Source organism: Ochotona princeps, chromosome 6, assembly GCF_030435755.1.
Source record: "Ochotona princeps isolate mOchPri1 chromosome 6, mOchPri1.hap1, whole genome shotgun sequence".
NCBI classification, from domain to species: Eukaryota; Metazoa; Chordata; class Mammalia; order Lagomorpha; family Ochotonidae; genus Ochotona; species Ochotona princeps.
Genome location: NC_080837.1, coordinates 6,949,152 through 6,976,809, shown reverse-complemented (window position 1 = coordinate 6,976,809; position 27,658 = coordinate 6,949,152). Strand labels below are relative to the sequence as shown.

At 50.9% G+C, this 27,658-nt stretch overlaps 1 protein-coding gene across 1 annotated transcript; it reads left to right on the top strand.

Moving 5' to 3' along the window:
• Positions 1–1,431: 1,431 nt before the first annotated feature.
• On the top strand, positions 1,432–27,658 carry FSD2 (fibronectin type III and SPRY domain containing 2). Its single transcript, XM_012929686.2, has 13 exons — positions 1,432–1,665; positions 9,113–9,804; positions 9,958–10,053; positions 12,616–12,846; positions 14,565–14,587; positions 15,827–15,948; positions 17,996–18,151; positions 19,637–19,771; positions 20,686–20,836; positions 21,925–22,058; positions 24,143–24,278; positions 25,512–25,688; positions 27,386–27,658. The coding sequence occupies exons 2-13, from the start codon at positions 9,163–9,165 to the stop codon at positions 27,636–27,638; spliced, it is 2,256 nt and encodes a 751-aa protein (XP_012785140.2). The 5' UTR covers positions 1,432–1,665; positions 9,113–9,162; the 3' UTR covers positions 27,639–27,658.

The following is a 27,658-nucleotide window of genomic DNA, read 5'->3' as shown; positions in this document are numbered from 1 at the left end:
GGCAGAGCCAGAGAGTGGCTACATTAGGACCATGTCCAGTAAATACCATTTTCCAGGATCCAGTGTAGATTACCAGGAAAAGCAAGGGCTCACCTAGGTCCTGCCCAAGAAAGCCACTTGCGTGTAAGAGGGGACCTCATTTGGAAGAGCCTGGAGGGGTCCAGCAGCGTCTAGCAGAACACCAGGGGAGAAGTCTGCACGGTGCAGCTCCAGAGACGGTGCAGGAGGGGAGAGAGAGCAGATGCAAGCATCTCCCAGACCCCGGAGGACCCCAAGTTGTCACAACAGTGGGATCTGCTGAGCTAGGAGTCACCTTATTAACTTAGCCCCTGCTGTGCAGAGGTTAAGTGTTGACTGGTTTGGCACTTTATGTTTATGATTTGTTTATTTTCATTAGAAAGGCAAAACTACAGCGAGAAGGAAGGGCACAAAGATCTTCATCTGCTTATTTACTCCCCAAATGGCCACAACAGCCAGAGCTGAGCCAATCTAAAACCGGGAGCTTCTTCTAGGTCTCCTATGTGGGTGCAGGGGCCCAAGGACTTCGACCATTTTCTGCTGCTTTTTCGGACCATTAGCAGGGAGCCGGATAGGAAGCAGAGTAACTGGGACTTGAACCAGTGTCCCTAAGGGATGTTGATGTCACAGGTTACCAGCCCCTGTGTTTGGCTTTTCATGCACCTTTTTTTGATTGTTTGTTTGCTTGTTTTGTTTTGTTTGTATAGCAAAGTCAGATATACAGAGAGGAGGAGAGACAGAGAGGAAGATCTTCCATCTGATGATTCACTCCCCAAGTGACCGCAATGGGCCGGTGCTGTGCCGATCCGGAGCCAGGAGCCAGGAACTTCCTCCAGGTCTCCCATGTGGGTGCAGGTCCCAATGCTTTGTGCCGTCCTCGACTGCTTTCCTAGGCCACAAGCAGGGAGCTGGATGGGGAGTGGGGCTGCCGGGATTAGAGCCGCTGTCCATATGGGATCCCAGGCATTCAAGGCGAGGACTTTAGCCACTAGGCCACTGCACTGGGCCCTCATGCACCTTTTGAACCAGACATTCAGTGCATGAGTCTGAGACTGGGACTTCAAGTGACTCCCAGACAGTGCCTTCCCCCTGAGGGAGCAGAGAGTGGTGGACTCTGCTGGAATTCCATCCAGGCTCCAGAGTGATCCCAACATCGAGCTCACTTAGAGGTAATGACGGGAGAAAACTGTAATAAGGTGGCACTCAGTGGCCTCCAGCATGGCTCTCCAGCCCTCCCTTCAGGCTGGGCTAGGACAGCCCCACCCCCATGGGACCGGCCATCTCAGTCCCATGGCTGAGACCCACATCTCAACACCCCCATGGTAAATGCAGTAACTCCAGGAACAGCATGTGACCCCTTCCCAGCGACACTTGGGCAGTGAAGAAGTGACAGGACAGCCGGCGGGTCTATATTTGGACCTGCACTCGGGGCAGGCACTCGGCTATTTGTGGGGCAGCGGGAGCCAGCTCGTGTTACCATCCAGGGTTCAGCCCTTACCCCACACACAGAGGCCCACGGGGGTGGCCGTGGGGCACACAGAGGTCGGCAGTGAGGAAAGCCTGCAAAAGCCAGAGCCAAGTCTCCGGCCGACATCGCTGGCGCCCCATGTTCAAAGAAGCAGCAGCTTTGGACCTGTAAATGAACAGGCAAGTCTGGGGATGGCCATGTTCTTGGGCAGCAAAGTGTGTTACTGGGAACTCAGTGCTTTTCTTAGCATGGAAGCCAATAGTGTGGCGACGTGCACCTGCTTCAAGGACAGGTGCCTTCTTGTGGCAAGGAGTCGCAGGTGCTGGAGGAGGTGTTGGTTCCAGATGTGAAGGGCTCTGAGGAGAGCAGGGAGGAGCCAGGACACTGGCTGTGTGTCCTTGGGTATTTCTGGTACAGCAGCCTGTGTGCTGGCTTAGTCTGCACACTTGAATGTCCGTATCTTCTGGTTGTGACATCGGGTGCTGAACACCTTTATTTCTTGATCTGCGCGTGCATGCCGACAAATTATTGTTTCATGTTAGATTATAGTTGATTTTCTCAGATGATGCATACGGCCTCCTCCTAAGAAAGCTAGCAGCTTTGGGGTGTTGCCTACAAAAGCAATCGTAACCATTTTGTATTGCTATACAGATTATCCCGCAGTATGAACTTACTTTCACAGTAGCATAGGAATAGCTGGAAGCTGCATGATGAACATCTAATAGTATGGGAAAAATTAGGGCCTCACCCTTGTGGGCTCGCTCACTTCTAGGGGAGAGCATTCACACAGGCTCTGGCAGACTCAAAAGATTAAAAAGTAAACTTCTTAGGGGAGACTTCCAATTAAGGGGAGACTCCCAATCAGATTAAAGCAAAGGTCTTTATGACCACTGATGCCATCATTTTAATCGCCACCACCATAGTGTGTAGAAGCAAGGTCACCCAAACACTTTAAACAAGATTTCCAGAAACTTCATGGAAATGTATGTTTTGAAAAGCCATGCATGAGTTTCTAAAATTTTTTGCACCAAAATAAACTTTATTTATGTTTTAAAGATTTATTCATTTGAAGGTCATAATTAGAGAGACAGAAAGAGATCTTCCACCTGCTGATTCGCTCCCCAGATGTCTGCAATAGCCAAGGGTGGACCATACCAAAGCCAGGAACCAGGAACTCCATCCGAGTCTCCCACAGAGGTGGCGGGCACTCAAGCACTTGAGCCATCCTCTAATGCTTCCCCAGGCTCATTAACAGGGAGCTGGATCAGAAGTGGAGCAGCTGAGACACAAACAGGCACTCATATGGGATGCAGGTATTGCAGGCAATGGCTTGATCCACTACACCACAATGCTAGCCCTGTCCATGTCTCCCTAACAGTTCAACTTCTAAGAAGAATTTTCTGTAACGATTTATCAGCCATTCAGAACCCTGCTTATCTCATTGTTGGTAATGCCTGGGAGAGTGAGTGGTATTTTTAGCAGGCTGCCCTGCCTCTGTAGGTGTGTGGCTCAACAGAAATCTGAGTTTGCATCCAAGCTCATCACCTGACTGACTGTGTGTCCGGCACACAGCACAGAGCTGTAGTTCAGACAGATCCTTGCTAAGTGAAATCGGCTGTAGTAAGGCCTTGGCCCTCCTGGCTTTGCCATCCTAAAATCACCTCCAGAATCCCATGCCTGCACCTTCTGCTTAGGAACTCTTGCTATGGGGAGAACAGCAAGTGAGCTATTCTGCCAGTGTCCATGCCTGGCCAGTAGGCTGGGAGCTGCTGTGAGTGGCCACATAGGAGCCTTCTATGCTAGCCCAGGTGGAAGATGCTGGTCTAAGCCATGACCTTGATGGTATAATTGGGCATGCGTGTAATCTAGCATGGGTGGGGATGGAAACACCCAGACCAATAGTTTGAATTAAACTGCGAATCAAAAAGGAACCCATCTGAGTTGCACACGTCAAGAATGAAGTGGTTTCAAATAACCGAATGTCAGACTGCCTGAATAAAGGAAAGTTAGAAGGTTTGCTTTTAGGAGAAGCATACATATTCATTGAGTTTTGGGGGTGTTCTGGGAAAGGTTATGCATATTCAAAACAGAGCTTGTGCACATGCCCACTAAGAAAGCCTGTGTGTCATACACGTTACGCATTCAGTTGTGGGTGGAGCTTGGACCTGACAATGAGGGGGTTGGCTGTTTCCCTCAGGAAGGGCGAGGGTGGGATCTCAGCTTGAGCTCATCCAGCAGGACCAGGACTTTAAAAGCATGGTCAGCTGCTGAGCTGGTTTTTCATCCAGTCAGCAGCCTCACCCCTGCCTGCAAGGACACCTGGTTGCCCTCAACGCTGGCTCAGTCAAGGTGAGGTGATTACCTTTAAGAGAGGGTTATTAATAGCCACAACAGGGAATAACTCACGCTGATGGAGGACTGACTTTGAGCCAGTCTTGATACCAAAGATCTGGCCTTGTTCAGCAAATGCCAGTCTTCAGTGGATGAACTTAGCTTGTGCCCTAGGATAGTGGGTGTCCAGAGGCATGATTTTTTGCCGAGATCACATTGCTAAGATGTAGCAGCGGTTGTGTAAATCCAAAAGGCAGGGCTTTGAAGAGAGGATGTCGGGGGGTGGGGAGCTCCTGGCTTGGTTTTTGCAGAGGAGGATGTCTTGATACCATTTTTTTTAAATAAATATTTATTTTACTTGAATGTCAGATTTAGAGAGAGAGAGAGAGAGATCGTTAATCCATTGGTTCATCCCCCAAGTGGCCACAACAGCTAGAGCAGGGCTGATCCAAAGCTCAGAGCCTGCAGACTCCTCTGAGTCTCCCACACCGGTGCAGGATCCCAAAGCTTTAGGCCATTCTCCACTGCCTTCTCAGGCCACAAACAAGGAGCTGGATGGGAAGTGGGGTGGTCAGGACATGAACAGGAACCCAAATGAAATGCCAGCTACGCAGCAGGAAAATTAGCTTGCTTGCCACTGTGCCAGCCCATCGATACTATCCCTCCATGGGAGGAATACAGTGGCCCTCATGTCTGGAGTGGCAGGCATTGGCTGTGGCAGATGGGTAAAAAGAAGCTATGACTGTCTGCGGAGTGAGGAGTGGGCTGTGGGGGTAGGGCAGAGGGACACGCTCATTGTCCAGGGAATTTGGGACTTGTCAGTTATGAAGCTGTGTGAATCGTTTCTCAGCCTCTTGGCTAAGATCAAGTGCAGTTATGGAGCTGTGGGAACACAGGGCAACAGGCCCAACCTTGTGGTGCAATGAGCTAAGCTTCTCCCTGTGGCACCGGAGTCCTGTATTGGAACACAGGTTCAGGTCCCAGCTGCTGCACTTCTGACCCAGTTCTGCACTAATGCCCCGAGAAGGCAGCAGAAAATGACCCAAATGCTTGGGTCTCCACCATCCAAATGCGAGACCAGGATGGATTTCCTGGCTTCTGGCTGTATTCAGCCTGGCTCAGCCAGGACCATTATATCCATTTGGGGAAGGAATCAGTGAATGGAAGAGATCTACCTCTCTCTCTCTCTCTCTCTTTCCCTGTTCTTTGTTCTCACTCTGCCTTTCCAATAAGTGAAATAAATAATAATTAATAATAATAATAATGCAGGTATACACCCCTGAGTCTGCTGAGAAAGCCATGTGGGGCCCATGCAGTGCCCTTGGCAGGGCCGCGCAGGGAGAGGAGCCTTGGTGCAGCACCAGCAGATTGTAGAAACCATATGATTTCCAAGGAGATTTCCACCTGCAAGGTGGCACGCAGGCGTGACCCAGAACCGTACTGGGAGGTCTTGCGCTTTTGGCTTGTGTGACAGAAGCCTATGCTGGAGGAAAAAAGGGGTCGGGGGGTTGTCCCAGGAAGGTGGTTTATTGGAGAAGACATGCTCCAGCCCCTGATGGGGAGAGAGTCACCTCCTCGCCTGTGCGAGGCCTCTTTGTGTCCCAGGCCCCCAGCTTTGCCTTGCTCTGTTAAAGGCAGCTGCCTCCCCATCTCACTAAGCACCACAAACAGCCAGAGCCTGGCTGAGGTCTCCCAGGCTGGGAGACTGGATGCTGCTGCTGCTGGAAACAAGTCCCCTGGAGGAAGTGTGGCCCTCTGGTCTACTAGGATTCCCCTCCTCCTCCTTACAATGCCAAGTCAGAACTCAGAGGAGGAGGACCTAGCACAGCCTGGGGAGGAAGGCTCTGATGGCTGGGTTAGGAATGCTCCACTTCCATGAAGGAGTCAGGGGCCTGGGGTGGATTTCCGTGGCTGGAAAGCGGCCAATGACTGTGGAAATCAAAGAAGGGAGACAGTGGCCGAAGAGCAAACCACGTGCCTGTTGAGCTGGTCATTGCTTGGCCCGGGCACGCGTGGCATGATGGTGTGGCACGTTGAACCCCTGTCTGCAACAGTAGCATCTCCTATGCACATCAGTTCAAGACGCTGCTGTTCCATTTCCAATCCAGCACCCTGCTAATGTGCCTAGGAACCCACAGCTTAGCCCAGGCTTCGCCACTGAAACCATCTGGGATTGAGACAAGAAATGGAAAATCTCTGTTTCTCTCACTCTCTCTGTAACTCTGACCTTCAATTAAAAATAAATAAATTTTTTTAAGAAATGAAAATAATTTTTTAAATTCAAGAACAACTCCTTGAAATTCTACATTGATCTTTTTATCTTCTTGAACTTGTAGATCAATCTCACTTCTCAATAGAATTTTGTTCTCATGTTTTTCTAAGCTTAGAAAGTCTTTTATTAATCATCTATGATACTTATCTGTAAGATACAACATGCAGGACCTCAGATTTAAAATCTTCTCTTCTTCTAACTACACATCTCCAGTGAAACTCTTTTTCTTCTGGGTTAAACTACTACCAAGAAAGATTTAGTCACATGTAAGCACACTTTTCATAACTTTACAAACCTTACAACATAAATACCTTACACATTTCGAGATGTATTTATTCAACAAGAAATAAAGCGAAAATCCATCTCCTACTGAGGTGGAAATGGGCTTTTCCTTGTTTATATTTGTGTATCCATGGACAAAAATTACAGATTCTGAACTGCAAGAGGAATTGCTTCTCGTTTTTCATGTTGTGGCTGTCAGCACCGAGCCACCTGGCCCGTGCACGTGAGCACACCGACATGGAAATGCTATTATAGCAATGCCTCTCAGATAGCTGAACTTCTCTGAAAGATGTGCAGAGAGCTGTGGCATGAAGATTTATTTTTATTCGTGGATCAGCCGACAACTTGATTAGATACCCCTTCAATTTAGTTGAAAGCAAAGAACTGGAAACTGCACAACTTGGAAAAAAATTCCTACCTTGTATCATTCAGTGTCTCAACACTGATGCCATTATTTCAGGCCACCCCTTCTTTCTGATTGCCCAAAAACTTATATTTGGGGTCAAGAACCTAAGGACAGCTTGAGCGGGCGGTTCTGGCACAGAGTCGCACATGAGGCCAGGTGTCCACCTTCTGTTGATCCTCCTGTACCTTACACATCCGCAATGCTTGTGTCGCCCTCAGCTTCCTTGCCATCAGCCTTGGTTCACTATCCTGGCCTGTCCAGCCTCAGTGGACAAGCTGTGGCCAGGAAAACCCAAGTGCGTTTATTGGTCGTGATGTTGGTTGCAATCACAACTTCTTCACCAAGCTCTGCATCCCTTGCCAAGTTTCTCCTTGGTTAGAGTCTTTTCATCAGCCTTCACTTCTGTTAGATTTCTCTCTCTTAAAAAATAAATGATTTAATTATTTGTTCCAAAGTCAGAGTTACAGAGCTCACAGAAAGGCGAAGAGAGAGAAAGATCTATGTGCTGGTTCATTCCTCACAGGCTGCAAAGTCTGTGGCTGTGCCAGGCTGAAACCAGGAGCCAGAAGCTTCCTCTGTGTCTCCCACGCGGGTGCAGGGTCTCAAGGCTTTGGGCCGTCCTCTGCTGCTTTCCCAGGCCACAAGCCGGGAGCTGGATGGGAAGTAGAGCAGCCAAGACACAAACTGTTGCCCATATAGAATCCTGGCACTCACCAGGCAAGGATTTAACCACTGGACCACCATGCCAGGCCCCAAAATGACTATTGTTTTAGTATGCTGAAACATGTTCCCCATTTTGCTTTTCAGAAGTATCTGGGCAGTTTAAGTTCCAACCATCAGCACAGCACAGGGCGAAGCTCTCTTCCTTTCATGTTCACTCAGCTTTAACTATATAGTTCTGCTCTTCATAATCTGTTTATCTGGGCCCAGCACATTAGCCTATTGGCTAAAGTCCTCACCTCGCACATGCTGGGATCCAAATGGGCGCCAGTTCTAATCCCAGTGGCCCCACTTCAAATCCAGCTCCCTGCTTGTGGCCTGGGAAAGAAGTCGAGGATGTCCCAAAGCCTTGAGACCCTGCACCTGTGTAGGAGACCTGGAAGAGGCTCCTGGCTCCTGACTTCAGATTGGCTCGGTTCTGGCCATTGCGGTCGCTTAGGGGGTGAATCATTGGATGGAAGATCTTCCTCTCTGTCTCTCCTTCTCTCTGTATATCTGACTGTCCAATAAAAAAAAAATAAATCTTTAAAAAAAAATAATCTGTTTATCAGAGGGCCTGACACAGTAGCCTAGTGATTAAATTCTCACCTTGTAACCTCTAGGATCCCATATGGGCACCAGTTCATATCCCAGCTGCTCCACTTCCCTTCTGGCACCCTGCTTGTGGCCTGGGAAAGCAATTGAGAACAACCCAAAGCCTTAGGACCCTGCTCCTGGCTCCTGGCTCCGGATCGGCACAACATTGGCCGTTGTGCTCACTTGGGGAGTGAATCATCAGATGGAAGATTTGCCTCTCTGTCTCTCCTCCTCTATATATATCTGACTTTGCAATAAAAATAAAATAAATCTCAAAAAAAAAAAACAAGAAAAAGATTAATTATTTATGCAATTGACAGAAGGCCAGAGACACACAAAGAGAGAGGACAGAGAACTAGGTCTTTTTCTTCCACTAGCTCACTCCTGAAGCTCCCGTAACAGCTAGATCTGGGCCAGGCCCAAGCCAGGAACCAGCGACTCCATCTGGGTCTCGCACATGGGTGGCAGGGGACCAAGGACTTGAATAACCACTGGCTGCCTTCCCTGGCACATAAACAGGGAGCTGAATTGGAAGTGGAGCAGCTGAGACTTAATCAGGCATTCTGGCATCACAGCAGTGATTTAAACTGTTGTACCATAATGCCAGCTCCCAAACCTTCTTAAATTTCTTTCTGAAACATTTTTTTAATTTGTATTTTTCTTTGACTAAGAGACAAAGATGGAGGGAAATAGACAGATGGCAGAAAGAGAGAGTTCTTATCAACTTGTTCACACCTCAAATGCCCAACTGGGCCACAACTAGATCCCTAAGCTAAACGTTTCCTCCAGGTCTCCCCTGTGGGTGGCAGGGACCTGCCTAGCTGAGTCACCACCCACTGCCTCCCAGGAAACTAAAGTCAGGAGCCGGAGGTGGGAATCAAGCCCAGGTTCTCTGACATGGGATGCAAACCTTGAAGTGAATCCCAAGGGACTACTCAGAGGGCTTGCAAACCTTGTTCACAAATAGAGTGCATACTTAACGACCATCTTTTTCAATGGTGTGCTCAGGGTCTGCTTCCTCCCTCTGTTTGTGTCCTAGGACCCAGCGTGTTCCCTGCCAACCCTTCCGGAAGGATCTCTCTTGAACAAATGGAGGCGGATGCTGGGGAGGAACCAGGACTGGACAGCCACACTGCCCCTACGGACTTCAACTTTTATCACATGGATCTGTATGACCCGGACAACAGGCTGCTGCTCCTCCAGGAAGAAAGTCCTGGCACAAGGAGAGAGGTGATCCAAGCTGAGCGAACCTTCGAGGCAAGAGGGGCAAGGGAGGGGCAGACCCACAGGCACCTGCACCAGGAAGTGGATGAGCTGGTGCATCTCTATGGTCTTGAAGATGACCATGAATTAGGGGATGAGATTATTGGTGGAAACATGCCCAGCACTGGAATTGAAGAATATCCTCCTTATGGGGTGAAGCGGGGAGACCCAGCCTGGGAGCAGCAGGACTGGCGTCTTGGTGGAGAGGTGGCTGAGGCAGGGGACCTGGGCTTTGGAGGGTGGGGCTCCAGGGGCCAGTGCCAAGACCTGCGGGAAGCCTATCAGTACAGTCATGGCCGCGCCAGTGAAGAGTATGAATGCTACGTGATCCCAGAGGAAGAGGATGAGGAAGAAGCTGTTGATGTCTTCTGCATCACTTGCAAAACTCCGGTAAGAGCTGCTGAGGACCTAGTCGTCCACAAGGAACACGAAGTGACCCCGCTCAACCAAGCCCTGGAAAGCGCCAAGGTGTGGAGCCTCTCTGGTCCTTCCTCTTTGTTGTGGTCTTGCCTTTTTTGTGTCCTAGGCACGTTGGCATGAAATCAATCTCAAAAATGTGCTCTCCGAAAGAGAGAAAAGGGGCGGCTATTAACACCTTCTTTGTGATCCTCTGTTGGCTAGGATGAAATTCACAAGAACATGTGCAAATTGGAAAAGCAGATCATTGACATGGAAAATTTCGCAAGTCACTTGGAGGAGGTCTTCATCACTGTGGAGGTAAGAGCTTGGGGAGCCCATGAGGTGCTTGGGGCTTAGTGCCTGCGTCCAGCAGCTGATTCCAGCAGGAGTGGGAGAATTCTGTTGTTTTTAGAAAGTGAGGTGTTGGCACTGGCCCTCTTCCCCACCCCTGCCTTATCCCATCTCAGCACTGGGCAGGATCTTGAACAACAGGATTTTAAACACGATTGCTGCACGCATAAATGAGGCAGAAACTTTGCAACCATTCTTCTTCCCTTTCACTGACCCCTTGTTCACCCCCATGTCCCTTGACCCAAATTGCCAGTTGTACATGGTTTAGACCGTCTCTGAACAAGGTGGCTTCATGGTGATTCAATCAGGGGAGCTCCTCATTTGAGTTCTGGTGATGTAGAGATAAGGAGTTTTGGATATTTGGTTTTTTTGTTCACTTGCATTGGTTCCCACCCAGCCCCCAGTCCCAGCCCCCAACCTCTCTCTCTCTCTCTCTCTCTCTCTCTCTCTCTTTTTTTTTTTTTTTTTTTTTGTCTTCTGTTGCTCATCTTTCAGTTTCACACTCTGAGAGTTCCTTGGATGCTAGCTGGTGCCCTGACTGTGTAGTGGATTCCTCATGGTCCTTTGTTCTTTGTTAATTCTAGGCCTCAGGGAGGCACTTACAATGCTTGACGGGACACAAGGGCTGGTGTGGACTTGGCTATCTTTAGAAGGCAAAATGTCCACTTCGGCCAGCTATTGCTACCCAGACACAGACGCGGTCTTAACTGTTGCATGCATGGGTTAAAAAAATGAGTGCATGTGTTGTGTTTGTTCAGTTAAAGATTTCTAGACTTCCTCAAGAGATCAGTAAGAATCTAGAATTGCAAGCTCAGAAGGCCTCTCTCCCTCCACATCCCAACAAAGGGAAGAACACACGAAGATTCTTGACCCAGAGACCGAGGTTAGTGAGCCCAAAGATGTTTCTGGGCCTCCTCCCCGGTATTCCTAGGGCTGCCCAGGAAGCGTCAGTCTTGTGGGCCAGTGTTGGGAAAGTGCTGAGATGCCAATCCTTTGGCACAGCTGTTCCCTATTTCTCGTGGGGATAATAATAATAATAATAAGCTGCCATGACTGTTGTCCTGCATGTGTCTGTGAAGCATAGTGTAGTCTGTCCCCTCACCCTTCCAGAGGGACTGGGGCCTTCCAGGCAGACTGGGACCAAGGACTGTAGGACCTTGCTTGTTCCTTCTGTTCTTTGCTACTATGAATGCCAGCCTCAGATGGTGCAGTGGTGGTGGTGGGGCACCTCATCTGTATTAAAAGTCCCAGGTTCCTTTCCCATGAAGCCAGCCCTCCTTCGTCCCCCTGAAGAAGAGTAGTCAAGTGCTTAGCCTTGTAGTTGACACATCTGCATCCCCCATTGGAATGCCTGGGTTAACTCCTGACTCCAGCTTCCTGCTAATGTAGATGCTGGAAGGCAGCAGGTGATGGCTCAAGTCACTAGGTTCATGAGGAGGACACCTGGGCAGAGTTCCTGGACCATGGCTTTTGGCCTGGCTATTGCTAGCATTGTGGGTGGTGAGGGGAAGGAGGAACTATTGGATGAGAACTCTCCATCTGTTTGCCTTCTCTCATAACTAATATATATACATGCATGTATGAAAGATGAGAGCTATGGAACTAGCCATTAGTGGGAGGTATAGAGAAGGTCCCTGCTCTTCCCCTTCCAAGCCCAGAGGTGCAGTGGGAGAGGACAGCGTGCAGCAGCCAATACAGAATTCCCTGCCCTTGGTTCTGCCAGCCTACGCTCAGCTTACCTCTCCTGCATCCCCAGTGGGTGCTCTGAGCGGTCTCTTGGTACTCAACACTGGAGAGTCGTTGATAGCTCTTCCCTCTCCTCCACCATTCCTATGCGTACAGCAGATGCCTGGAAACTGCCCCTAGAATGACCAATAAACACCTGTTCATGGGAAATGCCCCCAGCATCCAAGGATGTGAATGACACGAGTTAGAATTCTCCAGGGAAACGGAGCCATGATATCTCCTTCCTGTCTTGCCTCCCCAGGACTTCTGGGTTAAGAAGAACAGAACTCTTACTTCTCTGCCTTCTATCTCCCTGCATTTCTGTTAGCCACCTGGCCATAATCCTTGCTCCCCTTTGTCCCTCCTCCCCGCCCCCTCACTGGTGTGACCCTAATTGGTTTGGGTGGTACTCGCCTGATTCAGGCACCAGAGAATGCAAATGAGCATGATGTGATGTTGGGAGTTTGGGGGAAAACATTTCTGCCTTTAGATCCAGGGCCTCTAGGTCCAGGCTGACTCATCATTAACGAGCTCCCTGGTCCGTTGCCATGGTGACAGGAGGTGGCTAAAAATAGTGTGGGGGTAGGGCTGTGGAGACAGAAAGCCATGCATTTTGTTGAGGTCATCCGTGGTGGTCCAGCTGGAGACCCCTGTGTCCTGTCTTCCCCAGGGTCCATCCTCCCTGCCCCACCACCATCATCCTGGCAAGAATATAAAAGACAAACTCAGGGAACAGAAGCAGCTCAGAGTAGATCCATCCCGGGCACCCCGAAGGAAGGGTGACCAGAGCCAATTGTTTTGCAGGAGAATTTTGGAAGACAAGAACAAAACTTCGAGTCTCATTACAATGAGATCTTGGAAACGCTCGCCCAAAAATACGAAAAAAAAATCCAAGCTCTGGGGCAGAAAAAGAGAGAGAAGCTGGAATCTTTGTACGGGCAGCTGGTCAGCTGCGGGGAGAACCTGGACACGTGCAGGGAGCTGATGGAGACCATAGAGGAGATGTGTCATGAGGAGAAGACTGAGTTCGTCAAGGTCAGTGCCAAAGGCAAGAGAGGGAGTCCTGACGTCCAGGGACACAGCGGCTCCATCTGCCCACCATGGGTGAAGTAGAGCCCGTCTTTGCACCTCTGTTCTTGATTCTCAGAGACCTGTCCCCTCGGTGTCCTGAGAGCCGTCTGGCCACCTCTAATGACTCTGAAGAAAAAATTGCTCAAGCTCTAAAATCACTTTAGATTTTCTAGTAACCAAATATGAATGATAAATTGACTTCATCATCTCATAATGCACCCCTCAAAATCCATTTCTTGGGACAGGCATTTGGTTATACCTATATCCTGTACTGGAGTGGCTGGATCAGGTTCAGGCATGTCTGCTTCTGATCCAACTACCTGTGAATCTGCACCCTGGAAAGTAGAGCTGCTGGCCCAACTTCTTGGGTCCCTGCCACCCATGAGGGAGACCTGGATTGAGTTCTAGCTTCAGAGGGGCCCAGCTCCAGCTATTTTGGGGATGTGGGGCAGGAGATGGGGAATAGGATATATGATCTCTCTCTCTGGCTTTCATTTGAACACATACACTTAACAAATGAAATCAGGGGCTTGTGTTGTGGTGTAGCCAGCAAAGCTACTACTCGGGACAATGACATCCCATATGGGTGCCTCTTAGAGTTCTGGCTGCTCCACTTTTGATCCAGTTCCCTGCTAATGGCCCAAGTGCTTGGGTCCCTGCACCCATGTCCCATACCTGAGAAACACCTGCTGCTGACTTCAGACGGGCCCAGCTGAGGCCGTTTGGAAAGTGACTCAGCAGATGGAAGATGTCTCTCTGTCGTTATCTCTCCCTCTCTCTTTGAAACTCTACCTTTCAGATAAATAAGTAAAGTCCTCAAAAGAAAAATGAAATCAAATTCAGTAGGGCTCAAGCTCCGCCCCAGCTAGGCTGTGGAAATTTCCATCTTGGGCAGAGTTGAGTCTTCTCTTCACAAAACCCCATGGGAATATGGGGCGGATGTGGTGTCCCAAATGGGGGCCAGATATTCAGCCTTCACATGCTCCCTGATGCCCGAGTGTGGGCCCCACATGACCCGACGCCCCCAGCATTCCCTTCTTTCCTGAATTTGTGTGGGGCACAGGAGGCTGAGGGCTGGAGTACTGGGAGGGCCATGAGCCTCAGAGTGACTGGGTCACGAAGCCAGGATGCAGACGGCAGGGAAAGTGACACCATCCATGGTTTTAAAAACTGAAAAACAGCCAGCCAGAGAGAAGCAGTGTGACACTGAGGGTCTTCCTTCTGGATGTCTGTCTCTGCAATCCACAGCCCCAAGACACAGTTTATAACACCAAAGGGGCTTGCAGCAGCAGGGAACCTAGTTTCTGCCAGGGGTCATTTTGCCTATTTTTAACAGCATTTGCTAAAGGTGAGAAAGTCTCAACTTAAAAAGTAGTCAGCTATAGATGGTTTGCATCTTAGTCCCGCCTATGGTTGCCTCGCCAGGACCAGACCCAGTGACTTTGCATGGCCCTCGGGCGGGGTGTTCCCCAGCCCTCAGTGTGGATGGAGGGGGAACTAAAAGTCCAGTAACATGGAAGGAAAGGTGTAGGCAGAGGAAAGGCTTGCCTGGCTGTGTGAAGGTGTGGGCTGTCACTGCTCACTGTTCCCTGCTCCTACTTTTCAAGTTTCTGTGATTTCCTGCTTTGGGAGAGAAACGCATTTCCCATATGAGTGTGACAATTTCTCTGTTTCCTCCCTAGGATGCCGTGGCTATGGCTGACAGGTAAGATGCCTTTTCTTGCCGGGGTTTTCTGTGCCTTGAGGGGTTCACACAGCCTCAGCTCCCCTGATCCCAGGGCTTCCAGTTCAATGTCATTCTCCACACCTGTGAGTCCAATAGTCCTAACCTCAGAATGACGGGGAGGCGACACAAGGACCAGCCAGCATTGAAACTCAGTGTTCAGGGCAGCAAGGGACAGGGCCGGGCGAAGCCCAGCCAGCAAGCCTGGGATCAGATGGTCTCCTTCAGCCCCTGCTCTCATCCAGCAGCACCAAAGAGGCCAGCTCTGCCCGGCCCCAGGCTGAGTGGCAGCAAAACATGCACGTTTTAGAATCAGACAGACAGGGGCTCAACCCTGACTTACCCCCAGAATCTTGGGAAAGTCTAGCCAAGCCGGAACCCCTCCTTCTTAACTGACACACAAGGCTGGTTTTGTGATATTCAGCTAAAAGACAATGTCTATACATACAGTAACATGAATACAGACGCTTAGTCACGTAAGGGTTGGCAAAGACAGACCCAGCTTCAAACTCTGCTGTGTGCAAAGGCTGCAACTGGCAGGGAGCAGGTGCCAGATGACCAGAGGACCACCTCAGCAACTTGAAGGCAACTGCCCATGCGAGGAGGGAGGCTCTATAGCCTTAGAACCTGAGGTGGTGTGCAGAGGGGAACCTCCAGGTTAGCTCCTAAGAGACCTTCCAGAAGGAGTTCGGGGTCTCCCTGGTACATGCCCCAGACCACTCTCTGGTGTGCCTCGCCCCTTTCTCCTCCCCGTCAAAGGCACCAACTGATTCCACGCATGCCCATCAGTGACCAGGTCCATCACTGAAGCAGGCAATGGCAGGCAGCCCGAGCAAGTTCAACCACAGAAGTGAAAGTCCAGCAAAGGGGCTTTCTTCCTTTGTCACTAATGAGGGACACCCAGCACAGTCAGCCGAAGGAGGGGGGCCCTCCGTTCTTGGTTGTGTGTGTGTGTGTGTCTAGGAGGGTGCTGCTCCTATCTGCTAGCTCATGCCTCAAATGCTAGCAGTGGCAGAGGCCAGAGCAAGGAGCTGGAAATGCCAGCCAGCTCCCTCACCCGGGTGGCCGGGACCCTGCCACCTGAGCCACCACCACTGCCTCCCCGGTCTGCACCAGCAAGAAGCCGGGCCTGGGAACAGAACCAGGCACTCCACTGTGGGAGGGGGGTGTTCTCACAGCTAGGTCTGACACCTACCCCAACACGCAATTTTGTACCAACAGACTCGGGAAATTCCTGAAAACCAAAACAGATGTGGAAATCTCCACGCAACCTGACTTTGAAGAGCAGACGATGGATTTCTCAGACGTGGAAGAGCTGATGGGCTCCATCAACAGCGTCCCAGGTGCTCCTGCTGCCCACGCACGCTTCTTGGCGCTCAGCTCTCCCATAGCTGGAGCGGTTTGCTTTTGTATTTTTTGTGGCAAGAACACTTGACATGAGCCAGCACTCCTCTCTCGCCTTTCTTTCTCTCTATCCCCATGTTTAAAGGCGCATGCTGCCTTGCTAACTGAATATTCTGTGCCGTAGAGGATGCCTCTAGGTTTTAGTCATCTCCAGGAACAGAATGTCCCAACTCTTCCTCTCCCTAAGGGACCATCTGGGTCTCTGTATTCTATGCGTGTTTGGTGATTTTATGTACTTCATCTAAGTGGACTGCTCGGTGTTTATCCTTCTGTGATTGGCTTATTACACCCAGCACCATATCCTCCAGATTCATCCAGGCTCCCAAAAATGACATGACTTCTTTCTTTTTAAAAAAAAAAAAAAACGCTAAATAATGCTAGTCTGTGATAGGTACATAGATCTCATTTTCTTTATCCGTTCTTCTACTGATGGACATGGAGGTTATTCCAGACCGTGACTACTGAAAACACTGGAGTCTGACTATCCCTTTGAGATCCTGATTCCAATCCTTTCGGCATAATACCCCAAAGTGAGATTGCTGTAGGAAATAGCGGTTCAGCAGTGGTTCCATTTCCAGTTTTTTGTGGAGTCCCCACACTGTTTCCCATGTTGGTGTATCCTCATCACCCACACCCCGCCCCGCTGCCAACAGAATATGAAGGTTTCCATTCTCTACACTCTTACCAACATGCACTCTTTGCACTTTTTGAGGCTAGTCACTCCTGGCAGGTGTGAGGCGATATCCCATCATGCCTTTCCGTGGTAGTTACTGATGCCAAATATTGCTTTCATATACTGAATGGGCATTTGCGTGTCTTCTTGGGAGAAATGTTGATTGAAGTTCTTTGTTCATTTTCAGTGAGGTCATTTGGATTCTTTCGGCTGTTTTTAGTGGTAGGAGATTCTGATGTGTTTTGGATATTAGCTCCTTTTCAGATAAAAGGTTTAAAAATATTTTCTTCCAATTTCAATAACTTTTTCCTTGTATTTTCTTCAGGAGTTTTTACAGTTTCAGGTCTGACCTTTAAATTTCTATATACATTTTGAGTTTATTTTTATGTCTGGTTGAAGGAAGGGATCATCAAAGTGAGCCCTTTAATCATTAACTCTGGGGACCAAATTTCTAGTCCATGGGGACACACAACATGTGGATCCGACCCTAACGCTCTCTTCAGCCCTCGGCTTCTGAGTGACACAGCACTTGACCACAGAGAGAAGGGCGTCTGGATGCCCCACACTCAGCTCATGGGAGGGAATGGGCTCCATGTTTCGCTTCTCACCTCGGCCACCTGGGGGTCTTCCAGGGCCTGCCAGAAAGGCCACAATGAACACCTCTAAATACAGCTGCCCTCTGTCTCGGATCACCCAACTCCAAGCTTTGAAACTTGGGATGACTTTGAAAGCCTGGATGGAGGACAGAGTTACCTACCTGGGAGAAAAATCACAGAGGAATTCTCTCCCTCCCCCACCAAATGTTTGTTTTTCTCCTGGATTATGTGCAAGACGGCGTAGGGGTGGAGAGGGCAAGAGCAGAGTCTGTGAAGGCTCTTGGTACATGGACTCTGCAGTGTGTGGCCACTCCAGTCTGCCCTCACGGCAATGTGGGGGCTGCTCACAGGGGCACCCCTGCAGTTAGAGCAATGGGGGGAGGCCCCTGCTGAAGCTATCTGTCCTGCTGTTTGCCCCAGGGTCTGGGAAGCTATGCCCCTCGTTGCCCAGATGGCATCAAAGTGCCAGGGGACCTGCAAGCCTGGGGCGGGGCTTGCAAACTGGAGTCCTATCACTAGCACCTGCTCTCCAAGTTGACGTGGCAAACGCAGGCAGGGGTATACCAGGCCTTGGTTCCCACCCTTGTTCACACTATACGCTTCCATCCTAGGAGGCCAGGGATGCGTGGAGCATGGGGATTGGGCTGAGTGGCCCTGGACAAGGCCACTCACTCCTCCCTCGTTCTGCTGTTGTTCCCTCTGTTTCCTGCTGTCTAGCTCCTTCCGCTCCTGTGATAAATCCCCAAGCCCCCAACTCCGCCACGGGATCCTCAGTGCGCGTGTGCTGGAGTTTGTACTCTGATGACACGGTGGAGAGCTACCAGCTGTCCTACCGGCTGGTGCAGGACGGCTTGCCCGGGAAAGGCCAAGCAGGTGAGGCTCCACCTGGGAAATGCTAACGCTCCAGTTTAGACAGGAGGTGAAGGGGGAACCGGGCCCTGCCTTCCCAGCGGCTGGGAGCTTGGAGAAGGGGATTGGTCTGTTCCTGAAGCTTTCGTGACCCGGAAGCCACTCGAAAGATGGGAGACAGCTGAGCATGGTAGGAAGCGCTTGATGGACAAGCTGGGTCCTGACTGGGATGGCCCATAAGGCCAGGCTGGGACGACTGAAAGTGCTTACAACTGTAGGATCAGAACCCAACTGTAGCGTGTGCAGTGCTGACCTCAAGGGGGAGCTAGTGAGCTCCCATTGCTTGTCAAGATTGCAAGGCGTTTGGCTCAGTCTTCTTTTGCCTCAAACTTTATTATTATTTTTTCTTTTTTTATTTCTTTTTAAAAAATATTTATTTATTTATTTGTTTGTTTGTTTGTTTGAAAGATAGAGAAAACTGAAATGTTCTTCCTCCAATTCACTCCCCAAATGACCACAACAGCTGGGGCTAGGCCAGGTCAAAGCCAGGAACCAGGAACTCCATCTGTGTTTCACATGTGGGTGGCAGGAACTCAAGTATCTGATCTGTCCTCCACTGCCTTCCCAAGCGCATTCGCAGGGCGTTGGATCAGAAGTGGAGGAGCTGGGACTCAAAGCAGGAGATGCAGGCTCCCCAAGTGGCAGCTTAATGTGCTGCGCCACAATGCCCACCCCAATTTTCTATTTCTTGTAATTGTATGCACTGGTTGGACTGATCTAGTCTTGAGCCCAGGATTGCTTTGGTGGCTGGGGACTCTCTCCATGAGGCATTGCACCCTCCAAGAGGCTGGCTCGGGCGTGTTCTTATGGGAACAGGAGCCATCTCAGCAGCGCAGGACCAGGTCCCAGGTAGCAGTGCTTTGCAGGCCACTAAGGCCTGTGTCAGGGAGGGACCCTGTTATCACCAGGCTCGCCAGGTCTCAGGGAAGAGGGCACGGCACGCATATAGGGGTAGAAGGACCTGCAGCCAGTTTTGCCACCGTGGCATTCCACTCAATGTATCTTGAGCCACTGGAGCTATTTATTGGGTTAAAAAATTCTAAAAGTATTTATTTGAATGGCAGAGTTACATGGAGGGAGGGAGAGACAGTGAGTGAGAGAGGTCTTCCACCTGCTGGCTCACTCCCCAGAAGGGCACAACGGCTGCAGCTGGGCCGGTCTGAAGCCAGGAGCTTGTTTTCTGGCTCTCACATGCATGCAAGGGCCCAAGGACTTGGAACCATCCTCTGCTGTTTCCCCAGGCCATAAGCAGGAAGCTGGACAGGAAGTGGAGCAGTCGGGACTCGGATCAGTGCGCATGCGGGGCGCCGACACCACAGGCAGTAGCCTTACCTGCTACACCCCAGCACCTGCCCCAGGGTTGAAGTTACTTTTTAGGAGCTCTTTTTTTCTATAATTCATAGAACTGAATTCCGATCTTTATTTCCACATCCCCTACCCCACCTCCAGAATCTACAGTGACCGTCAAAGAAACATACTGCTCCGTGAAAAACCTCGCACCGAACAGTCAGTATGAGTTTTGGGTCACAGCTCAGAACAGGGCTGGCTCAAGCCCTGCCAGCGAGCGTGCAGTGTATGTAACAGGTAATGTGGCCACCGTCCCCCCTTGCAGGGCCTTTAGTCAAGGGCACATGGCAGTCCCGGGCAGCTAAGTGTGGTGCGGCTCTTGATTCCACCTGCAAGGAAAGGAGTTGCATCATTTGCTTTCTTCCTTTAATTCACCAAATCTATATGCTTGGTAGGACAGATACAATTTCCTCTTTTATAAAAAGTTTATTTATTTATTTATTTGAAAGGCAGAGTTAGAGAAAGAGGGAGAGATCTTCCATCTAGTGATTCACTCCCACAGTGGCTGCAATGGTCAGGGCTGGGCCTGGCTGAGCTAGGAGCCTAGAACTCCATCCAGGTCTCCCACATGGGTGCAGGGGCCCAAGGACCCAGGTCATCCTCCATTCTTTTCCCAGGGGCATTAGCAGGAAACTGAGTTGGAAATGGAACAGCTGGGACTCAAACCAACACCCACATGGGATGCTGGCATTGCAAGGCACCACAGTGCTGGTCCCATGACAGATACATTACGTTATGGCTGGTCTCCAAATGCCAGAACAGTCACATTTGATCATACTGACACTTGAATTTTGTAACTTCTTCCAGAAGGGATGCTCAAGTGCTTTAAAAACTCATTTATCTGTGAGGCAGAGGGAACAGAGCACTCTCCTTCATGGGTTCACTCCCCAGTTGCCTGGCATGGCCGAGACTTGGGCAGGCTCAGAAGTCCTCAGCCCAGGTGCCCCAACTGGGTAGCAGGAACCCAACCATTTGAGCCATCAATTGCTGCATTAGTCGGGAGCTGGAGTCAGGAACCAGAGCCAGGTGCTCTGACGTGGGGTGTGGGCATCTTAGCTGCCGTGGACAGAGGTAAGCAGTGGCAGTGATGATCGCCCGTGCCTGGAAATGAACACAGTGACCGTTCTGGTCTCCCTTTCTCCCACGTGCAGCTCCATCTCCCCCCATCATAAAAGTCAAGGAGATCCGGAGCTGTGAAGAGGCTGCGCTCATTTGCTGGGAGTCCGGGAGCCTGAACCCCGTGGACTCGTATACGGTGGAGCTGACCCAGGGGGAGACGCTGGAAGCCTCGGGTGTCACTGAGTAAGTGCAGGAGACCCAGGAGAGGGTCGGAATGTGGGACCCACAGGGATGTTCATTTGTGTCAGAGGTAGCTGAGGACACTGCTACTGGAGGTAAATGGTGGGTGAACAGGAAAGTGAACAGCAGGTTAAACTTTGTGGATGATTTCTTAAAATTATTTTTTAGAGCCCAGCTGGGGTTTCTCATGCATTCATTCATTCATTCACACAGGTGGTGCCAGGTCACACAGCGTATGTGTGGAGCCCTAGGGAACTAACAGACAAAGCTGGCAGTCCAGGGGGTAATGGCACCAAACAAGATGAGAAGCCAGCAGAAGGGGGATGGAGGTGGGGACCTCCTCAGGTACCCCTAGGTAATGGCAAGGCTTGACTCTTGGGAACATGCAGCTCACGCCACAGAGCCTTTGGACTTGCTTCCCATTTTGTGTAGGACATGCCTCCACCCCGTTGGCAACTGATTACCTTTTGGGCGTTCCTCAGAGCTGGGCTCAAAAGCCCTTCACCTGCACCCTGTATGGCTTGTCAGTTACCAACCCCAAGGACTCCCTTCCCATCCAGCCTACAAGGCAGGGCCTGTATTCACTTGCCCCAGGCTTTCCTACCACAGTGCCTTGAAGGCTTATGTCCCTGAACAACACAAGTTCAAGAGTGTGTGTGAAGGGCTCAGACAGGGGTCCCACAGCTCGCTCTGGGCACAGTGATTTGTCCACAGACACACACTCAGAGCATTCTAGGTGTGCAATATTGCACCTGGACCCTGGAGAGGGTCTCACCTCACACACACACACGCACACACGCACGCACACACGCACACACACACACACGGACTTTCTATTATCTCCTGGATGCAACATTCGACCGATGCCACCGTGCAAGCAGTAGCAGGTGCCTGGGGATCTGGGATGGGAGCTCGAAAAGATGGCCAGGCACACAAGGAGTCACAGTGGGGCCAGGTGTGAGGGCACCTGAGGGGAGAGATGATGGGCAGTGTGAGAGGGAGTCAGATCCCAGCTTGGGGAGCAAGTGTCCAGTGCTTGGCCCCAGCTGACCCCGGGCCCTGCTGACCGAGCCTCTCGCTTCCTCACCCAGGTCAATCGTGGGCATCCCGACCTGCGAGGCCCTGGTGCGGCTGCAACCCAAGCAGAGCTACACCATTTATGTGCGAGCCCTCAACATGGGGGGCCTGAGCACGAGGAGCGAGCCGGCCACGGTCCACACCACAGGTCTGTGTTCCAGGCCAAACCCTCCCTGAGGGGCTCCTGGAAAGAGCTGTCTTCCTTGGGGGAGGTTGCGGGAAGGTAAACAGGCAAAGGCATGAATGTATGCATGGCAAGTCAGACCTGGCCAAGATTCAGGGGTGGTCAAATCCAAGTGCCCATCTCACACACGGGGAGACTGTAGGTCTACATTGCACAGCAGTTTGATGGCTGAGCCCAGCACTGGAACTCAAGGTCTTCCTCCATGCCCCTCAGGTGGACTGGAGGGTTTGCACCTGGATGGCCCATCTCAGGCAGGGACGGGTTCTTGGTGACATCCCCAGGGAGCAGCCATTGGCCTGTTCTGCCACGAGCCAGACGCCACCCCAGCCCAGAGGTCCTGCTCAGAGTTGCTGCCCAGCTTTCCTCAGCCCTTCCTCCTCCTTTGCCGCCTTGTGCCGGAACCATCCATCCCATGCCCAGGCCTTGGGCTAGCAGAGCCATCACCAAAAGCCTCCCACACACTACCCCAGCTTCCCCAGAGTATACCTGGGCCCGGTGGCTCTTCCCACACCTTACAGAGCAAATGTGCAGCACATGTGACTTGCAGGGACCAGCAGAAGCAGGGAGCCGACCTCAACCCTGACCAGGGATCTGGCTCAGAGAGATCGCGTGTCATCCTGTCCTCATTTCCCATGCCAGGAGGATCAGGCCTACACAAGTGGGAAACACAGGGAGGTGGTCGCCTTTGGTCCCACTGTTGGCTGGGTTGTCCCCCAGGATTAGGTCGTGGTCCCTCTGCTTTCCTGTGCTGACTCAGCTGTTGGATTCGTCAAGCCTAGGGGCACATGTAGCAGGTCCAATGGCTCCTGATGAATCAGGTTGTCTTTGAACTAGTCTGTTCAAATGATTTTTAAAAAGAGTGTCTTCATGAGAAATGCAAATGAATGCGAGTCAACAGCTTCAATGCTTGTCTGGGGTGAGGACAGGTGGGCAGGCAGGCACAGGTGGGCCCTGTGGCATGTTAGGGGTGGGATAACGTGGGATGATACCTCCCAGAGAATGACTGAGCCTTCCAGCAGTAGCCGACTTGGCTGGACAACTGTGAATGCCTGTACTAGGGTTTCAGATTTTTATTTATTTCCATTTCAGTTAGAAGGTAGAGTGATAATGGGGAGAGACAGAGATGAATTTGAAGAGATCTTCCATCTCTTCTGGTTCACTCCCAGAATACCCACTGCAGTCAGGGCTGGACTGGGATGAAGTCAAGGGTCCAACTCATTGGGGTCTCCTCTGCAGGTGGCGGGGGCCCAAGCAGCTGAGCCATTGTATGCTGCCTGCCAGGTGTGCATTCGCCAGAGCTGATTTGGAACTAAGGGCAGACTCTAACCAAACACTCCCATATGGGACATGGGTGCCCCAAGCAGTGGCTTAACTCGCTGTGTTACAATGCCCATCCTTGAACTAGGATTTGAGACCATAAATGATGAGATGGGATGTGGCTAAGAGACATTAGAGGACAGTGAGTTTCTGTGGTGAAGTAATGGATTTTGTTTAACTAAATCATCTTTGTCAGGTCTTTTCCTTACCATTTGTTGGTGGGTTTTGTTCTACTACAATTTGGGGAGGACTCCAATTCCCTTCTCCCCAGTGGCCCTAACTGCAGGTGCAGTGCTGCACTTTGGATTTCCCTCCATCCCAGTATCCCTTGATCAGCAGATTAGAAATTGGCCCCCTCACAGGCACTTGCAGCCCCTGGCATTGGAGGGGTTTGGGGTTCCCCTCTGAGTCCTGCCACTTACCAGCTGATTCCAAACCACATGGGCCCAACTTTTCTCCTGCGCAGGACAGGAGGCATACCCTCTGTTTCCAGGAGTACCAGTGAGGATTGAAGGGGATAACTTGGAAACTGCTCCAGTCAGCGCTGGTCACACCAGCCTGCCTGCTGTGTGGTGGGTGTCATCCTTGTCTCTAGAATGGTTTGACCGTGCAAGGCCCAGCTCACGGGTATTCCACAGGAAGCCGAGCCCCGTGACACAGGGTGCACCTGCGTGAGAAGCAGGGGAAGGGCTGCAGAAAGGTGGTCTCCCATGTGACCCTTCCCCCCACAGGGAGCTACTTTCACCTTGACAAGGACACCTGCCACCCTTGCCTGACCATTTCTGAAGACGGATTTACGCTCACGCGAAGTGAAAGGAAAGCCTCCACCAGGGAGGTGGCGGCCAGCAGCAACGTTCGGTTCACCAGGTACTTCGTTTTTCTTTTAAAGATTTTGTTCATGGACCAGTGACATGGCATAGTACATAAGCTGCCACGTAAGGTGTCAGCATCCCATGTGAGCTCTGGTTCAAGTCCTGGTCACTCCACTTCCCATCCAGCTCCCTGCTATAATGGAAGTCCTTCGTGGGTTCATTTTCAAGGCAGGAGCGTTTCCTAAGGTAGAAAGCAAGCCATCCTCTGGGGGCTGGGAGGGCCTCTAGTGGGAAAAGGTAAGCCATCTTCACTCTTATGGCCAGCTCTTCCGCTGGCCTCGTCACTGCAGTGAGCGCCCACTGTCCCTGAGTGTCAGTGTGAGGCTGCAGGAACAGGGGAAATCAGCTTCATCCATCCCCTCCTCTGCCCACGACTGAGGGAACAGACAGCGAAGGTGGAAGTTAGCCAAGTGTCACCCAGCTCTGAAATAGGTTCTTCCCAGGGACATGGGGCGCTATGCAGTCTGGCTGATGGAGGAAGAAGTCTCCTGAAGGCAGACCACTCATTCACTCTGGAGATCTCGATGCAAACCTTGTTGTCGAACAGAACATAACCCTGACCTTCAGCACAGCAGCTGCTCCCAGTGGAGACTGCAGAGACTGGCAGATGGGGGAGGCATCTGCTGTCTCGCTCTTCCTGGGCTGACTTCTAAATTCTCATATAAGGCTTTCCTCCAGGTTGGCTCTGTGTCATCAGCTGGCCAGTTCTTAATCCTCAAATATATGCATGCCCTTGACTGTGCTACCCCATAGGAGTTTTCACTCCTCCTTCCCCGCCTTTCTAAAGAAAAAAGTGAGGGGCTGGCATTGTGACATAGTGGGTAAAGCCACCACCTGTGACACCGGTGTCCCCTTGGGGTGCCCACTTGGGTCCCTTGCTAAGGAGGTGGGAAAAGCAGCAGCAGGTGGCCCAAGTGTTTGTACTCATTGGGGAGACCCAGATGAAGCTCCTGGCCCTGACCAGGCCTGGCCGCTATGGCCATATGCGGAGTACTCGATCAACGAACAGATGATCTCCTTGGTTAGGGTCTCCTCTACCAAGCAGTTGTAGCCATCCTCTTCCCATCAGCCTCTGCAAACAGCCCTGAGAGTTGAGGGCGCTTTACAAGTGAGGCCCAGAAACACCTACCTCCATGTTTACATACCACCTACTGACTGACCACGGCAGGTGGTGTGGCAGCCAGGTGTGGGGCACTGCAAGTCATACACGTTTTCCCTTCTGACCCAGGTGTGTTGCAGTCCTGGGGAACCTGATCCCGATCCGAGGACGCCACTACTGGGAGGTGGAGGTGGGCGAGAGATTGGACTACATGGTCGGTGTGGCCTTTGAGGAAGTCCCCAGGCACGAGGACCTGGGTGCAAACCGCCTCTCTTGGTGTATGCGGCACACGTACGCATCCTTGAGGTACAGGCCAGTTGGGGTGACCAGGATGAACACCTGCTTTACAGAGATGAGACAAGAGGCTTTTCACCAGATGGTTAGGGACCCCATTAGGTTTTTCGAGATCATTGTTTGATACTTCAGGGGTTGATGCCAGCCACTCTTTAAGTCCAAGGGAGGAGAGAATTCACAGAGGGTTTGTTCTACACCTATCCTTGAATTACCTCACTGACTCCTCAGAACTGTTCTGTCACTTTAAGAAGTCAGCTACTTCTCACAGCAGCTAGAGTGTGCACCTCAGGCTGGCCTCACAGCTGTTCTGAAACACGGGCACTGCAGCTGCGAAGACAACATTCTGAACCACCATGTGCCAATAGCTCAGCGTGCTCTTCTGCAGGTGCATTGATCTGAAGCCTCCATTCTATTCTCTGAAACAAAGGTGGGTAGGAAGCTGCAGTGGTTACGGCCAGCTCTGGTCTGCTCATAGGGCTGAGCACGTCATTATGTGTACGTGTGAAAACAGTCTCAAGCTGGGGATAGTCTCTGGAAACCAGGCCAACACACACCTCAAGACAGCAGGTCTCGGCTCCAACCTGCGATGTTTGTAGCACAAACCCACACTGGTACCCTAGCGCCCATGGCAACACGGGATCTCTGACCCTCCTTGGCTTGGTATCTTACTATTGTGCATCCCTCTGCCTGTGACCCTTCATTGTGGTTACTGACACATTGTTTAAGTCTAAGTGGGAAGATCTACCCGCAGCAAAAGGTTTAGACCAGAATGAGTTCTACTCAATGTGACCACAGTTTGACAATGCCAGACTTACAACATGCAGAGCCAGATACCTTCCCTGGAGGCTTATGAGATTATGTATCAGTTTCCTTAGAAAGGTAAGAACAGCAGCTAGAACAACTCAGAGAACATAAAGGAAGCAGGGGCACCCGTGTGTGGGGATTAGAAGGGGACGGAAACCTGAGGTGGAAGAATGACGAAGGGCGGGCAGAAGCAGCCTGAGAGCGAGAGCCTGGGTGACATGGTGCCCTCAGAAGGATGCAGTCAGAGAATCAGAGCATGATGTCCCAGGACGGGATCTGCTGGCCACCTGGTAGGTTTCGGTTCATAGTGTCGAATGTCATTGCTGGTGAGAGGGGGACTCGGCAAGAAGAGCAGCCTGAGGAATGGTGAGCTGGCAGGCTTGTTCCACCTGTTTGGATCCTATTCCATGAGCTCATGCCAAGCACAGGTCAGCCTGCTGGCACACAGCTCGATGCCAGTCGGCACTGGCTTCAGCCTCAGCCATTTTGCAAAGCACAAGGACATGGAGTATGGCTGAAAGGTGCTAACCAGGTGCTGTGTACTAACTGGTGGCAAGCCCACTGGATGACTGGTCTGCTGGAAAGGTTAAGAATCGGATGCCCTGGAATAGTGGTGCCCAGAAAAACTTATTCCAAAAGACCCATGTTATCGCAGGAGAGATCACGGGGCTAGTTTCCATCAGCTTTATCACAAAAGACTGCTATCTCTGAGCCCTAGGTCCGAATTTTACATACATGTTCTGTTGCTCCATTGAATCCGATACGCTAAGGGTTCAGGACACAGCATGTTGAGTTTGCTAAGAAGTTGCCCAGCAACAGGGTTGGCAAATGTTGCTTCTTAGGGCAAATTCCAGACAGCTCATCTACAGACTTTCTGATTTATCCTATCAATGTTTAATTCTCAGGCATAAGTATGAATTTCTGCACAACAGGACAACTCCAGATCTGAGAATTACAGTGCCCCCGAAGACGGTTGGCATCCTACTGGACTACGAAAATTCCAGGTTGTCATTTTTCAATGCAGACATTGCTCAGCACCTCTACTCATTCAGCTGTGAGCTCCGCCAATTTGTACACCCCTGCTTTTCTTTGGAGAAGCCTGGGTGTCTAAAGATACGCAACGGTATCCCAATACCTAGGCATGTCACTTTCTACTAGTTTTCTATCTCTCCACTGTG

What these genes read in the sequence shown, in the direction of transcription:
- FSD2 (XM_012929686.2), top strand. Translation starts at nt 9,163, where the DNA reads ATGGAGGCGGATGCTGGGGAGGAACCAGGACTGGACAGCCACACTGCC. An exon ending in GCGTGCAGTGTATGTAACAG is followed by an intron (nt 19,772 to 20,685) that starts GTAATGTGGCCA and finishes TCCCACGTGCAG; the next exon opens with CTCCATCTCCCCCCATCATA. An exon ending in AGCAACGTTCGGTTCACCAG is followed by an intron (nt 24,279 to 25,511) that starts GTACTTCGTTTT and finishes CTTCTGACCCAG; the next exon opens with GTGTGTTGCAGTCCTGGGGA.